The sequence below is a fragment of the Aspergillus ibericus genome (genome assembly GCF_003184845.1).
Source record: "Aspergillus ibericus CBS 121593 unplaced genomic scaffold BO80scaffold_27, whole genome shotgun sequence".
In the NCBI taxonomy this organism is placed as follows: domain Eukaryota; kingdom Fungi; phylum Ascomycota; class Eurotiomycetes; order Eurotiales; family Aspergillaceae; genus Aspergillus; species Aspergillus ibericus.
In genome coordinates, this window is record NW_020292125.1 from 302,270 (window position 1) to 316,863 (window position 14,594).

Consider the following 14,594-nt stretch of genomic DNA (forward strand, 5'->3'; position numbering starts at 1 on the left):
TATCCGATCCGATACCATGCACCTATCGACCTAAACCCTCAAACAGAGTATACTACATTAAAGTCCATTTCTCTTTCTCTTCCTCTTCCTATTTCGAGGCGCCCTCCGAAGTTCCCTCCTCCCTGTTGCTGTACGATTAATTCCGAGCGTGCTCGGTAAACAAGTACTTGAAAAAAAAAAAAAAAAAAAAAAAAAAAAAAAAAAAAAAAAAAAAAAAACAAACAAACAAACAAACAAACAACAAGTAGTACATAGTACCACCACACGAAGGATCACTACGTTCCCTACTCAAGTCAATATTTATGGCGATATGGCTCGCTTATATATCCATCCATCTATCTTGAATCAACTTAATCAAATCCTTCACACTAGCGTAGTATTAATTGATCCTCACGCTGCGATATGATATAGACCTAATTGATGATTGGTTAGAATTGGACTTCGTGACTAGGTGAATAGGCCCAAGTATCTACTAGATACAGTGTAATTTGTAATCTATGGCGTACTAACTATATACTCCGTACTACTAGTACTATCGCTGTGAATAAAATTAGATAGATTAGATTAGATCCAAGGTCCGTCTATTTTCGTTTTAAGAGTCCCCAGACTCGAACATCCGTCTAATCATTTAAATGCGAAATATATTCATCACAAGAAAGAAAAAGAGAAAGAAATATAATGCGATAACGCGCCCTAGTATACCACGAAAGAAGTAAAGAAGATTGAAAAGGAAAGAACTATGGTCTCAGTTAACCCGTTCTTGAGTTGGCGATGTTCAGGACAAGAATATCCGTCGCGCCAACCTTGGTCAGCTCGTCCATGACCGTCGCAATCTTCTTCTTCTCGACCATCGAGCTGACGGCAACCCAGCCGTCTTCTTCCAGGGCAGTTACTGTGGGAGCGCGCTTGCCGGGGGTGATGTTGGAGGCGGTGGCCAGCTCCGCGCGAGGGATGTTGTACTGGCACAGGACGTACTTCTGGGCGGCTGCGGAATAAAGTTAGCTAGACCGGTCGGTGAAGGGTATGCAAAACTTACTGATAACACCGCGGATACGGGAAGCGATCAGGTCAACCAGAGGGTTCTGGGTGTTCTTGGACTTCACCAGGACGGAAACGGTCTCGACAACGGTATCTATGGCTTTGAGACCAGCGGCCTTCATGGTCTCACCGGACTCTTAAATACGGTCAGTCGCTGAACTTAGCTCAGGTAGGTCTCCACGTACCAACAAGATCGACAATACCGTCGGCCACGCCCAAAGCGCAGGCAGCCTCAACACTGCCGCCGACATACTTGATCTTGGTGCTGAGTTCGCTCTTCTCGCTCTTGCCCTCGAGCTGGGCGAAGAAGGCCTCGGTGAGAGCAGTAAAGCTGGTGACAATGTTACGGCCGATCAGCTGCTTGGCCTCTGTGATGTCACCCTTCTCTGGAACCTGCACCTGCAGCTTGCAGGCGCCGAAGCCGAGATCCATGATCTCCTCAACACCCGAGACCTCGCCGCGGGGCAGCAGAGCATCGTGTTCGGCAATCTGGTCGCGGCCGGTGATACCGAGATCAACGCGGCCCTCGCCGACAAAGGTGGGGATATCTGCGGCGGGGAGGAAGATGAGGGCGATGGGAAGGTTCTTGACCAGGGCAATGTCCAGGCGGGTTTCGCGGCGGAACTGGATGTCGCAACCGGCCAGGAGGTCCAGGGTGGCTTGTTGAAGACGGCCCTCTGTAAAGGCAAGGAGGCATTAGTCCGGGCTTGTTCGGGGCCATTGGGCTGGAGAACTGGGAGCTTTGCGGTCAGGGAGTGAGTCATGGCGGGAACTTGCTTTTGGGGACAGCGAAGAGGAGTCTTCCTTCGAGGCTGGAAATATAAATGTCAGTAACCAGAACGGATATAGAGGCGCAATTGGATGTCAGGGGTTCAATGTTGCTAAGGGCAATTGACTCACTGGTTGACGAGATCCATCTTGACGATCAACGGCGCGGGGTAAATCGGCGAGGAATTGGAGACAGCGGAGTGGGAAGAAAGGAAACAATTGGAAATTCTGGGAAGAACTTCGAGACTAAGAGACCAATGGCTATACCAAAGAATCTATACCAGACAAGAAGGAGCTGAAGCAGTGTTAGAGGAAGAGGAAGAGGAGAGCGTGGTGGAAGCGCAGAAAAGAGTCTGAAATCCCGTCATCGGAGGGGCCCGACACTGCCTCAGGCCAGAAAGTCATATCTGCCTGAACCTTATGCCTGGTATATCAGGCCATAAGGGATCTTCTGCCTAATATCTCAGGCGGTATCATGCCTGACGGCTCAGGCCACATTAGCCCTGAGCCCTCGCCTCTAGCCCAAAACAGAAAGCCAACCCACACAAGCCGCAAATCCCTCGATTTTCACGAACGGCCTCAACTTCTGTCTGCCAACCCCCCCAACGCCATCTTCCTCCATCCCGTCAGTCCTTCGCTGTCGTCAAGCCCAACTTCAAGATGGATTCCGCCAAGCAGCCCGCTAAGCTCGTCAAGGTCACTCGTGTCCTCGGCCGTACCGGTACGTCGTGATTTGCCTCGATTCGTTTCGCCCGGATTATATACATACGAATCTCTCCGCCACGCTGCACGGTCTTTGCTGACAACTTTACCCCAGGATCCCGTGGTGGTGTCACCCAGGTCCGCGTCGAGTTCATGGACGATACCTCCCGCAGCATCATCCGTAACGTCAAGGGCCCAGGTATGCGATTCTCCGTTGATTGATCTCCCAATATGTCTGGTGTTTGGACCGAATTCCCGGAAAGAGATATCCCGCGAGAAGAGTCAGGAAAGTGGTAGCGCAAGCGAATCGACAGAAGGATAAACACGAACGACGAATGCCGGAATCGACAAATACAGCAAATTGAAGATGGAGGCTTCGCGGGATATTCTCAGTCCGGGGAAAGGGAAATGCAGCCAAACAGACAGACATCAATTGTCGCACACAGGCTAACCTCCAATTCTTCGTCGCAAACAGTCAAGGTCGACGACATCCTCTGCCTGCTCGAGTCCGAACGCGAGGCCCGCCGTCTCCGCTAATTTCCTTTACCGCTCCGAGTTTTCTTATCTTTTTCCCTCTCGAGGCTATGTACCCTTGCTTGCGTTGGAAATGATTCTGGGAGGTCGGGAAGGCAAAAATACTATCTCATGGGCTGATGCGGCATCCGGGTGGTGAATCGGTTTCGTGTGTTTCTTTCTATCCATTCTGTCTGTGTGTCCAACATACCGGGATTCAAATAGAGAGAGAGAAAACGAAAACAAGGATATCAACCGGAAATACAAAAAACGAAGGAAAAAAATTTGAAATCCCACAGGCGCGAGATGATCCTTCAACTCTGTCTAGCTCCTTTTTTTTTTCTCCCCTTGTTTGCCCCGTCTCGCATTCGAATCGGATGAATCTTTATGAATAATGGCTGCAGTGGATTCTTGGTCTCGATCTTGCGCTTGGCGATTGATTCCCCGGGTCTGGTTTCCCGCGTACTTGCACCAGCATCTCCGGATCGTTTTGTGGGATTGGCGGTTGAGGGAGTCGCAATTGATATCCAATGCCGGCCTTTGACAGTTTTGGTCTCAGTTTCCGATTATCCTGGATAATTGGTCTATAAGGGTGCTCGGTGCTTGTTCCGTGGTAGAGCTGTTGGCCCATAGTAAATTCCCCTGGCCTATTTGTAGAAGCGTCAACCGTACGGTCAATTGTGGAAACAGCTGCTTTGCACAAGCCATCCATATCATACATCTATCTACCCAGGCACATAGCTTGTAGTCATGCACTTCCAACAATGCCGGGCGCATCAAAAGCGGCTCGACACCATGATCAGCCGCGTAGCTAATCAATCATAGCTGCTCCGCGCTGCTAACAAGTCGCTCCATCATGTCATCGCCTTTGGAGCCTTCCATGACCTCTCCAACCGCCGTCACAAGACCAGCAAGTTTCCGACGGCGGATGTTCTCCTCCAGCTCTTTACTTTTCTGCCGGGCTTGTTCCAGCAATAGCCCAGGCAGGTTTGCTAATCGTGCAACATTCAATCCGTAACTGCGGTGTGCCACGCCCTCGCTCACCTCGTAAAGAAAGGTGATTTCTTCATCCGTTCCGGTTCCCGATTCGGTGAAGCGCATGTGCACGTTTCGTAGTGCCTGATCGGCGAAGGTATGTGCGACTGATGAGAGATGCTGATAATGTGTAATGAAGAGGGTGAGGCTCCTAATCGACCGCACCATATAGTCGAGGACAGCTTGCGCGATTGCAACGCCATCATGCGTGGACGTACCTCGGCCCAATTCATCCAGGATGACAAGTGACCGAGGGGTCGCCTGTTTAAGTATGTCCGCAGTTTCAGAAAGTTCGACCATGAATGTAGACTCGCCCGCCAGCATGTTGTCGAAAGCACCCATGCGAGTGAAAACGGCGTCCAACATACCAAGCTTCGCCGCTCGCGCGGGGACATACGAGCCAATTTGTCCCATAATGGCAATGAGGGCCACTTGTCGTACATAGCTGGACTTGCCGCCCATATTGGGGCCGGTGACCAGAAGGGCACGTGTCTTGTCGGTATCCAAGTCGATATCGTTGGGCACGTAGCTGTCCAACAAAAGCTGTTCAACCATCGGGTGGCGACCCTGGTCCACTTGGATGCATGTATGGTCCGTATATTCGGGCTTCACATATCCCGGTTGGCAAGCTATCGTAGCCAGAGAGATCAAGCAGTCAAGCGTGGCCAGCGCCTGCACACAGTCACGGAAAGGTTGGTATTTGGTTGCTATATCGGCTAGGAGGGCTATGAAAGCCTTGTCACAAGCCGCAGCCAACGCCTCTTTATGTTGATCTCGCTGTCGGATGAGTTGGATCACTTCCGGTGTATGGAACCTCGAGACCTTCTTGGTGCCGCTGACTTTCACCCAAGATGCAGGGACCCGTTTGATAGAGGCTGAACTGTTCTCAACCTCAATCAGATAGTCGATGCCTGCAACAGATTTGTATTCAACCGTCTTCCTCCCAAGCTTCTCACCGGCGACAGAGCGATGTTCCTGCAGCTCATGTTCGACACTAGCGATTCCAAGCTTCTGATCGCTGATATCCTCTGTCTCTTCGGCTTCGCGGAAAAAGGCATACTTGTCGTCACTCTTCGCAGCATGCATGTTGATCTTGTCCAGAAAAGCCACAACATCTTCCAAGATGGTCGGGAGAGAAGTGATCGCTTCGTTAATGGCAGCCGATGCAAATCCGGTATCGGCAGAGGACTTCACGTCGGAAAATTCCTGCGCGATCATCTGCATCGTCTGTAACACAGTGAGGAGTTCCGGTCGAGTACACTGGTTGCCTCATTAGCCTCAACTCACGTCTGCTCGGTCCAAAGCGAAGAATCCGGGGTGACTAACTTTGCCATAATAAATTCGGATTAAGCTCTTTTCCAGGTCGCTCCTAACCTTACCAAGTAAAGCTTTGAGTCGTTCTACCATGACCGTTCTTTCTGGGTTCTGTAGCTCCTCAACGGCGTTCACCCTCTCTTCGAGCCTCGACTTATCTAGCAGAGGACGTCCGACCCATTTCCTAAGCAGCCTTTGCCCAAAGCGCGTTTGCGTCCGGTCAAGCGTCCAAAAGAGACTGCCTTTGGTGGTGTGGTCGGTCTGGTTTTGGTAGATCTCGAGACTCATGAGGGTGTTCCCATTGAGAAGCATGTGTGAGCGAGAAGAAAAGTGTTGGAAATACTTGGTCAACTCAAAGACATATTCCAGGCCGTACTCTTTCATGTGCTCAATCATGGATGAAAGACAGATGGTTACTTGTTCTGGCAGATTGAGAACCTTCTGAAGTAGGCTACTCGCCTGCGCGTCATCTGCAGCACTGGCCGTCTTCATTTTCCCTGCATAAAAGCTTGAAACATGACTATGGGACTCGGCCGCAGCGGTCTTTGACTTGGAAACACGTTCCACGCGAGTCTTGTCACCGAAGACGTTCAACTTGCTTCCAGAGAGGTGTTGAACAAGCTTCTCCGTGGCCTTCGATAGCTCGCCGACAATCAGAACCTCGCAGGGTGCAATATGCAGTAGCCTCGTTTCGATTTCGCTCCTCATAAAACCGTCTTCGAAATCATCATAGATGATGTCTCCTGTAGCCGGCTGAACTGCTACAATTCCCACCTGAACCTTCTCATCGTTACCCCAGCCTTTGGCGTTTGTCTCAGTAATGCAAAGCAGATAGCCAGTCGCCGGCGAAGCGCCACCAGATGCTGCAGGCATAGGCCCTTCTAATCCCTCCACGTCATCGATATATGTACCTTTCGTGTATAGATTGGTGAGCTTGCGCACGAAGGGCGCGTTGCGGTTGTCACCTGCTGCCTTGAGGGCAGCAGTTTCTATCTGTCTTACGACGCCGACTTTATGACCTGCAGCAACGAGGCGCTTCACATGAACGTGTAGTCTGTGAACCGGTATACTGGCGGAGGCGAAACGGTCGAGGTGTGCTTCAGAGGGATCTGAAATAAAGATACCAAACTTGAGCGCAGCTCACAAAGAAAGCGGGAAAGAGAGGTATCGACTTACGCTCATCAAATCTTAATTTCCCAGGGATGCAGACTATAGACAATTCCTTCGCAGCGACCCTCGCATCTTCGCCGAAAAACCGGAACTTGTAGCCGACCTCGACTACTAAAACCGTATCCATATGCTTGCGCTTTATGTCGATAACTTGTTTCTCCATTGGGGTGAGCTTGCTTCCTCCTTTCTTTGCAGTGGCCTTGCCCTTAGTGGGAGGAGGTGCTGGTTCCTCGTCATCTTCTGCCTCGGCACCATCCTCGGCAGAAATGACTTCGCTGACAGCATTCCTACCGATGCCAATCAGGCAGTCTGCGCCACCCAGCTTCCGAACGAACTTCTGGTGTAGCTCTTCTCTCTCCTTTTGTCTTTGCTTGGCTTCGGGTTCAGTTGTCTCTTGGTCCTCTTCCGTGCCAGCGGGCACAGCAGGTGAACTAGCAAACCTGAATAATTCAGTCCGTTGGCTACTACCCAGCACCGAAGGTCGCTCGGTGGTCGAAGCAGACGTTGGGTTTGGACCTTCATCTCTATCTCCAGACCGAGGCCTGCTTGTTCTGGCTCTCTTAGGAGCGGGTACCACTATATCATCGTCCTCATCATCGATCAAGCCAGTCTCTTGTTTCGGTACTGGTTCCTTGGTTAACGGTTTCTCGGCCGTGCCTTCTGAGCTTTGCTCTTTGTCGACATTGACCGAATCTCGTTGAACAGTTTGTGGTTTCTTTGTGAAGAAGCTCGCGATAGTTGACTGTTTCCGTTTCAATGCCGGGGAAGATGATGGCTGTGATGAGGGAAGAGGCATTTTCTCTTGTTTGTTGGGAAGCCGCTGGCAATCGCTGAGACAGCTGTTGCTGGTACAAGAGGGACTCGCCGTAGGATCAGCGACCAAAGTAGTGGCGACAGAACATTGAGCACCTGCTAATTGCGACTGAGATATCCGGGGAAGGCCTGGGCACAGGAGCTCACTGTTCCAGTCTCAGATGTCAAAAGTTAGCCTTGGCGTCAAATGCGTGTCCGCCGCTCAGGAACCTTGACGCGTGGGGGTTCCGTAACGCGTCACGATTTAACTAATTGAAGTTGGATGACATAACCATTCATGCCTGAGGCAGATAACTACGCTACATATCGTGGATTCTTGGACCTTCTACCTAAGTATAACATGTTCTGCGTCCTAACACATAATGTCATAACTGTGTACAATCTTGGGCTGCATCTTCTAACAGTCAATGTGTCAAGGCTCTCAATGGGGACTGCCCCCAATTCAGTAATCCCCAGGTATCCATACCTCGTAATGGTAGCGCTTGTATATAAGGTGAATGCAAAACAGACTATAAAGCAGAATAGAATCCGCTGGCTGTGGGACATAAAAGTTGTTGAATGCAAGTACAAGAAGATGAATAGACGCGCAGGAATTGACTTCAACCAGAGGATAATAGACAATTGTAGCAGGAGCAGGAGTTAACAGGAGCTCCCGTCGAGGTAAAGCCGGTCAAACTCACCCTCATCGACCTCTGAAATTGTTGCCTCGGGAGATCCCGGCTGTGTTCCACACTGAGACTTCAGCTTGTGGTCCGCTTTCGCCTTATACATTGGATTATCGTCAGCGGCCAGGCGGGGAAGTGAAACGGTCAAAGGGTTAAATGAATACCCAGTGGGGCTTTTTTGACTATCGAACGGACTGAAACCGACGGGCCGAGCGTCGCCAAAAAAGTATTGTGGTGGATAGCCAATGTCGCTGGCTAGATGCCCCGTGAGGGAAGGAGAATGCCAGTCCACCAGAGGATCAATGCGGCCACGAACATCCAGAAGTGGCTCAATGTTCTCTTTGTCCATTGACATACCAAGAACCCGGTCGGTCAAGGTGGAAGTATGATTGCCAGGCGATAGCGGGTAAGCATCAGCATTAGTTGTGAACTCCCGTAGTAAGAATATAGGATGAGGGGAGGTCAATGCCGCAGAATGTGATCCATCACCACGATGGTGGTCAAGTGAGCCTGTGTTGTACTGGCTTGGCATATCACGGAAGACAGTAAATCCGGTGCGAGACTTGAGTTTATTATCTTTGAAAGCCAGTGCAAACTCATCCATATCGTCCCCGCGACTGCCATAGCCAGGGGGGCGTTGGGGCGCTAAGGAGGTCCTGAGAAGTGGTATGCCCCTTCCATTGATGTCTTCATCCACAGCACTTTCGACCCTCTTGGTAGTCCTCCGATTCCTTTTCCTGTCTTGTCCACGATGGATATTAGGGTCGACTTGGGAAAGGACACGCTTGGGACGATTCACTCGTCGTTTGGGGATGGGCGTTTCCCCCTTGAGAGGGCTGCTGTCTTCAACATTACCAGAGATCAGACGCTGCTTTCGCAAGATCCCTGTAGGCGAAAACACAAGCTCCGTAGGCTCGACGCAGAGGGAGGTCTTCTCCATCATCTTCAAGATGCTCTCGTCCTTCTTCTGGTTGCGTCTGCGTCTCATTTGTTCAGTAGCGGAGTCAAAAATATCCATTCCGGGCCATAGTACGCCCTTCAGTCTGGCTATCTCATCGGCTCTTTCTTTATCCATCTCGCTGTTCGTTGGGAAATCCATGCTGTCCTCGTCATTGTCGTCGATAAACGGATCGCAGATGTAGTGGTTGGACGACTGGGGAACCATGTCTGTCTCATTACCCAGTGTCCCAGACCAATACAACGTGTCTTGGGCGGATGTATCCTCATTTTGTGTGGGTTCTTGTTTCCAAATGTTGGAGGCAGGGTGGACAGGCTGCTTCGGAGATCTCACGGAGGTCAAAGAGGGCTCTAACCCAGTGCAAGTGTCCGAGAGATAGTAAGAGGAATCAGTCAGAACGGCATGACTGGAAGCGTGAGACGAGTTTGTATTCCCAGGCTCCGACTCTGAAATGGCATAGGAGTGAGAAAGGCGTGGATCCAAATAGTCGGGAAGTGGGTTCTGGGGTGAAAGACATGCAGTAGTAGAAAGTGGCCCAGTCGTTCGGTGCTCGACTTCCCTCTCCGGGTTTATCTTCTCGTGCGTCTTCTTTCTGCGGGCTTCTTTCGAGGACATCCGATCTGAAAGCAATTTCGCCAGATTATTGGCCTTATACCACCTATCATACTCACGTATCAGAGTGACTGCTTGTTGCTCCTGATGGCTGCGGACTTGGAGTTTGAAATAGTGGGACAGATGTGCCTTTGAGGAGATATGGGTCAGCAGGTGGGATACATCACTGAAGGTAGGCCGTTTGGGGCAAATATTGCACAAAAGTGCAGCTGCATCCATCTTGGCAAGTAGATCTAATATGGAGCAGGTTCGAACTCCGGAAAAGATATCGAGGGAAACAACCAGGAAGAGTTGCTCGAAATGACGGAGGTGATAGACGGGCCTTGGAAGGGAAGGATGCAAGCTTCAGGAGCAAAGACGTCCGCAGAAAACTGACCGGAACCTACCCTGCGGGAGGGTTCACTGCCTCTTCACAACTAGAGAAGGAGCTACCGATACCATTGTACTTGTCATCAATAATACAGACCAGGAATTCTGCTGGGTTTCCGACATCAAGCAGTCGGCCAAGTTGATGTTGGGTATCCCGAACAGGAACCTAGGACTTATTCGCGGTCTTCACCTATAAGAACACTATGAAGATGTCCTTTTTCAGCTAGACAAGGGGAGTAGGGAGGGATGGGTACTGTGTTTAGTAGCGGCTTTGTACCTGTCTATCATTTGGTGAAGGCTCCGGGCGATATAACTACTGAGCTGTGCACCGAACACTTGTAGGTACCCGTAGAAGGCATTACGGATAACTCCATATCGTCAGCTATAAGTCGGTGCAAGTCCAATGCCATCTTTGAGGAAGAATGCATAGGGTACGGATACCTCTCCCAACTATGCTGTAGAGCTGATCACCTTGAATATACGTCTCGACTACCAGACAGTCCATAGCTTTCTGGGGACCGAGCTGGGGCTCTCTACCACATAACTAGATGCTCTGTCCAAAAGGAAGCGTTTCCTTTGTCTAGCCGTGGTACTAGATGGTCGCTTATCGCAATTCACTCGCCACTGAGACCATCTGACGACTACTTGCTAAGATGACGCGCGATTCATTCAGGTGATATAGGAGGGGGCATATCGCAGGTTAGGCAGATCCCCCCAGAGAGCCGACTTTGCGTCCGACAATATAAATTCGTATTAGTGAGACTACATGGAAGTCGTGTTGATTATAGTTGTGCAGATCATGAATAAAATGGCTTAACAATGTCTCAGGCGTCGGCCTCGTGGAGAGATAGTAGTACAAACCTGGAAGGCCTTTGGTAAAACAAGACTTGGCCAACACTCTGGAATCATAACGATGCATAATTGCTGGGTTCTACTCTTGGTGCAAGGAATGGAAAACGTATGGTTCTGATTTGGCTACTATCTAACTACCGTAGGTTGTGAAATAATTATGAATCATGTGCCACTGCGTCTTAACAGCCTCTTATCAAGCTATTGTGAGGGGGTATGAAGCGGAAATAAGTCGCAGTGCCAATTGCTCTTCTCCTGCCTTGTATCCCATGATCCATGGACAAAGAAAAACGGGTTATTAGATTGCAGGAGGTGAGGCCTACAGAAAGAGAGCATAATAGTCGAGACGAAGATACAACCAAATACTACCGGGACAGATATTTCAGTGTTATTGTCTTCGGTAAACAACTGCACATAGGGTTAGCAATCCGCGGTTGCGTTGAACGACTTGCAGACTTACTAGACTGGGTCTACTTCTTGGACACCGTCGAACTTCAGAAGACTTAGCCCGGCAATGGCAAAATGGGTATGAAACACATCAACCATGCTGCCTGGACGGTCTCCGATACCCCCGGCCTCCGAATCCTGAATTGCGTCAGCGCCATGCCGACATGGCCACCACGAAGGGATAAACATACCTGACAACGCAAGATGAAAGCAGCAAGCTTGCCACTATCAATCCAATGGAGTCGGTCAATCATAGCTAAGCTAGCCCCGACCCACCAGCTATAGCATGCATCTGGTAATTTCTCGGGTCGTCCATTCAGACCCCCATTGTCAACTTGTCTTTCGCTGAGCCAGCCCCCTAGACGGTCCCTGTTCACCAAGTCTAGTCGCCCGGCAATTGCCAGAGCTCCTACACAAGTGAAGATCTGGCCAGCGTGCGATTCAGCTCCAGGCTGAATTCCATAGCCGCCATCCAGGTTTTCACACTGCTGGACGTAGGCAATGGCTTTGGGTACATCGACTGTGTCGAGGAGCCCAAGAAGGGAGAGGGCATTGAAGGCGCCATACAAGAAGCGTGTATCCCGCTCGCCCCATTCGTCGCCCATGAAAGCGCCAGTGTCCTTATCCTGTAGCCCTGCGATGAAGGAGGCAACTTTCTCTTTTCCTCCTAGACCGCGCTTCTCCAGTTCGTCGATCGCGTCTAGAGTTACGAGAATTTGCACGGCCGACACCGTGTACAACATGTGCGCATCATGGCCCGGGGCAGCTCCAAAGCCCCCATCTTCCCGTTGGCAGGAGAGTACGAAATTGATGGTGTCTTCGCGAGGAAGAGCATCTGGGCGGCCAAGGAGATGTAGAGCTGTTAGACCCCAATACACCCCATTTAGGCGAAGGTGCTCTGTGAGCCAATATTCTAGCTCATCCCTCCTCTAGCATCACCTGTCAACCACCTTCCCCATCCTGAAGAGAAGAATAATGGTTATAGTAAGAATGACGCACGCTGTCCAAGTTCTTGATGTATTCCACATGTCTTTCGACACTAAGGTTCAAGCTGGATGGGGTGGTCCCAACAGCCCTACCAGGACCCGAAACCAAGGACATTTTGTGATCGGGTCGCTGAATGCAGTACGATTAGTGGTTGAGCCTCGGCGCTAGTCGAGGGCGTTTGCTCAAGGCAACAATTACTGTGCTTGCTAACCCAAGGGTCAAGAAGGTGCAAGGAGAAGCACAACCCCCACGGGAGTTTGTGGCCTCGGGGTGGCAAACACAGGGCCGTGGATGGAGGCAACCACTGCACGTGTGCCCCTCACTGCAGGTGAGGTTAGTATGAGGTGACTTTGAGGTTAGTCGTGGGCAAGTCGGAAGCTGGGAGGGAAAAAACAAGCTTCGGGGGGATGTTGTGTGTGGTTGTCGGCGGTCGGAGACGAGGGAGGGCTGACTACTCGTGACTACGGCTGACCCTCACGTGAGCGAGCGCCACCCGGTGAGCCGCTGGGCCAAAAGCGGGGCCATTGTTTCAGCCTGGCGTTTAGGGCAGGATCACCGTCTCCCACGGACGGCGGTGTGAAACCCCTGAGCGGCAACGAGTGGTTGCCCCTGGGTCCCTGCTTCTCTCAGAAATGTTCGGTGGCTGGCCCTTGTGTTGATGCCATGGAGGGCGGGTTCCCGCGATCCACTGTCATTGGTGGCATTTGTCAATAAAATTCATCAAATGCACGCAAGTCCAAGGTAGGCAGGTAGGAGGTACTATCAGTGTATCGGGCTCGACGGATTACCGTAACGATGAATGCAATGTGCAGGACTGCAGGTATTGACAGGGAATGTGGATTCTGTCTCTGCCCAGATGGTACTAGCTACTAGGTACAATTACGTAGTGCCGGGCTATTGACTCGGGATGGAGAACGGAGAGCCATCTCTCCCACTGTCCCACGTGTACTCCGTAGTGCTCCGTAAACTTCCCTACTAGGCTCCAGGCAAAAGGTCGCAACGCCTCCGCATAAGTGCAGTAAGCCACGGAGTACGTGGTCCCCAGTCAACGTCCACGACAGCTACCCAAGTAGAATGATAGGTACTCCAACTTCTACTGCTACGTAGATGTAGGACTACGTAGAATGGTATGGGGCACGCTACTGTGGCTAACATGAAGAGTTGATTTTCTCCACCTCCATACCGAAGCGCTAGACCGGAGGTGAAAATCTGTGCTCTTATCATCCTGCTGTAAGTGTACAGAGTACCTCGTAAATTATTATTCGCAATGGTGATCTCTCGAGGCGCCCAAGGCTACTTGACTACGAGAATATTCGAGCATTGCTTACGGGGCAGCTGGCTCTCCGTGTGACATGACCAAGGTCATCGTCCCTGCTGCTTCTTTTCTTTGTCTATATTTAGATGTCCGGAATGTCCCATTGTGCTCTGTAGCTCCTCTGTAGAGGGTACCTAGACAGATAGTCGGTGCTATAGATGTCATGGGCAAAGCGGGGCAACAAGAATATCATTTATTCAACGGTGCCTGGTTAGTACCTAGGTACTCCGTAGTAAGGTACAGTCCCCCAGGCACGGAGGGAACATTACTACTTTTTTCATCATCCCCACCAAGTGTATCAAAATTGTCTTGATGGAACCATGGTTAAGCGCCCGTCGAGCTTCAAGAATCAGACAATCGTCCGAGGGATTCCCTGAGTGGTTCAAGATTGAGACAATACATTCTACAGGTTTCGCTCTTTATTTTGATTAGGCCTCTGGTGATACATTCCCGGGAAGAATTTGCTCCTGGCTGGATTGTTCGGGATGACTCCAGTCTCCCTCCACTGGACTAAAATAATAATCATGCGGATTACTAGTGTCATTCGAGAGTCCTGACTACTGCGTACTAAGCAGCCAGATAAGGTGCCACCCAATGCTATGATGGGCCTCCGCGTCAGGTACTCGTGTGTCGCGGGAGCATCTGATTTGACCCTGCAACTGAGTCCCCCGTCCGGCGGGCTTTGGTTGGCCAATCTACGGTCGCAATTGCGGTCTCTTAGCCCGGGCCTGCATCATCCCGCCCAAGGCACCAACTGCCAGACCCGATCTTTTCTGACCAGTCATTGTCACCGTCCCCAGTGTTTGCATGGGTCCTCCCGATCTTTCGGTGTATATCCCAGTGGCCTGTACTCCCGTCCGCGCAGGAGGAGCTGGCCATTGCAGCCCGGGGTTGCCATCATCACAAGGGTTGTTGCGCAGTAGCGTGCTCAGGGGCAACCCGACAAGGCATGGCGATCTACTATACTACACCACCCATGCTGAATCCCCAAATCATTATCGCTTCTGACTCGAGAGACAGGTTCATCCAATATACTCGT

General features: G+C 50.9%; 5 protein-coding genes across 5 annotated transcripts; 1 reads left to right on the forward strand and 4 right to left on the reverse strand.

The window, feature by feature from the left end:
* Nucleotides 1–495: 495 nt before the first annotated feature.
* Nucleotides 496–2,137, reverse strand: BO80DRAFT_426353 (ATP phosphoribosyltransferase). The gene is made up of 5 exons (XM_025719746.1): nucleotides 1,939–2,137; nucleotides 1,816–1,850; nucleotides 1,224–1,715; nucleotides 1,037–1,174; nucleotides 496–985 (listed from the first exon to the last, which is right to left on the reverse strand). Exons 1-5 carry the CDS (start codon nucleotides 1,953–1,955, stop codon nucleotides 750–752), a joined length of 918 nt encoding a protein of 305 aa, XP_025574003.1. The 5' UTR covers nucleotides 1,956–2,137; the 3' UTR covers nucleotides 496–749.
* Nucleotides 2,138–2,407: 270 nt separating this feature from the next.
* Nucleotides 2,408–3,317, forward strand: BO80DRAFT_426354 (40S ribosomal protein eS28). Its single transcript, XM_025719747.1, has 3 exons — nucleotides 2,408–2,527; nucleotides 2,624–2,707; nucleotides 2,984–3,317. Exons 1-3 carry the CDS (start codon nucleotides 2,467–2,469, stop codon nucleotides 3,043–3,045), a joined length of 207 nt encoding a protein of 68 aa, XP_025574004.1. The 5' UTR covers nucleotides 2,408–2,466; the 3' UTR covers nucleotides 3,046–3,317.
* A 125-nt stretch (nucleotides 3,318–3,442) lies between these two features.
* On the reverse strand, nucleotides 3,443–7,563 carry msh3 (mismatch repair protein MSH3). The gene is made up of 3 exons (XM_025713490.1): nucleotides 6,547–7,563; nucleotides 5,383–6,479; nucleotides 3,443–5,316 (listed from the first exon to the last, which is right to left on the reverse strand). The coding sequence occupies exons 1-3, from the start codon at nucleotides 7,334–7,336 to the stop codon at nucleotides 3,841–3,843; spliced, it is 3,363 nt and encodes a 1,120-aa protein (XP_025574005.1). The 5' UTR covers nucleotides 7,337–7,563; the 3' UTR covers nucleotides 3,443–3,840.
* A 108-nt stretch (nucleotides 7,564–7,671) lies between these two features.
* Nucleotides 7,672–9,807, reverse strand: BO80DRAFT_477578 (uncharacterized protein; the record flags this gene model as incomplete). The annotated part of the gene is made up of 2 exons (XM_025723258.1): nucleotides 7,672–9,294; nucleotides 9,376–9,807. The coding sequence occupies 2 exons, from the start codon at nucleotides 9,805–9,807 to the stop codon at nucleotides 7,993–7,995; spliced, it is 1,734 nt and encodes a 577-aa protein (XP_025574006.1). The 3' UTR covers nucleotides 7,672–7,992.
* Nucleotides 9,808–10,908: 1,101 nt separating this feature from the next.
* Nucleotides 10,909–12,652, reverse strand: BO80DRAFT_384948 (Rab geranylgeranyltransferase subunit beta BET2). Its single transcript, XM_025716970.1, has 4 exons — nucleotides 12,253–12,652; nucleotides 11,445–12,182; nucleotides 11,267–11,391; nucleotides 10,909–11,214 (listed from the first exon to the last, which is right to left on the reverse strand). The coding sequence occupies exons 1-4, from the start codon at nucleotides 12,352–12,354 to the stop codon at nucleotides 11,172–11,174; spliced, it is 1,008 nt and encodes a 335-aa protein (XP_025574007.1). The 5' UTR covers nucleotides 12,355–12,652; the 3' UTR covers nucleotides 10,909–11,171.
* Between the last annotated feature and the right edge of the window lie 1,942 nt (nucleotides 12,653–14,594).

What these genes read in the sequence shown, in the direction of transcription:
- msh3 (XM_025713490.1), bottom strand. Translation starts at nt 7,336, where the DNA reads ATGCCTCTTCCCTCATCACAGCCATCATCTTCCCCGGCATTGAAACGG. An exon ending in GAAATTAAGATTTGATGAGC is followed by an intron (nt 6,480 to 6,546) that starts GTAAGTCGATAC and finishes TCTTTATTTCAG; the next exon opens with ATCCCTCTGAAGCACACCTC. An exon ending in TCCGAATTTATTATGGCAAA is followed by an intron (nt 5,317 to 5,382) that starts GTTAGTCACCCC and finishes TGAGGCAACCAG; the next exon opens with TGTACTCGACCGGAACTCCT.
- BO80DRAFT_384948 (XM_025716970.1), bottom strand. Translation starts at nt 12,354, where the DNA reads ATGTCCTTGGTTTCGGGTCCTGGTAGGGCTGTTGGGACCACCCCATCC. An exon ending in CTTTCATCTTGCGTTGTCAG is followed by an intron (nt 11,392 to 11,444) that starts GTATGTTTATCC and finishes GACGCAATTCAG; the next exon opens with GATTCGGAGGCCGGGGGTAT. An exon ending in CAAGAAGTAGACCCAGTCTA is followed by an intron (nt 11,215 to 11,266) that starts GTAAGTCTGCAA and finishes CCCTATGTGCAG; the next exon opens with TTGTTTACCGAAGACAATAA.
- BO80DRAFT_426353 (XM_025719746.1), bottom strand. An exon ending in CCTCTTCGCTGTCCCCAAAA is followed by an intron (nt 1,716 to 1,815) that starts GCAAGTTCCCGC and finishes TTGCCTTTACAG; the next exon opens with AGGGCCGTCTTCAACAAGCC. An exon ending in CCGTATCCGCGGTGTTATCA is followed by an intron (nt 986 to 1,036) that starts GTAAGTTTTGCA and finishes TTTATTCCGCAG; the next exon opens with CCGCCCAGAAGTACGTCCTG.
- BO80DRAFT_426354 (XM_025719747.1), top strand. Translation starts at nt 2,467, where the DNA reads ATGGATTCCGCCAAGCAGCCCGCTAAGCTCGTCAAGGTCACTCGTGTC. An exon ending in TCGTGTCCTCGGCCGTACCG is followed by an intron (nt 2,528 to 2,623) that starts GTACGTCGTGAT and finishes ACTTTACCCCAG; the next exon opens with GATCCCGTGGTGGTGTCACC. An exon ending in CCGTAACGTCAAGGGCCCAG is followed by an intron (nt 2,708 to 2,983) that starts GTATGCGATTCT and finishes CGTCGCAAACAG; the next exon opens with TCAAGGTCGACGACATCCTC.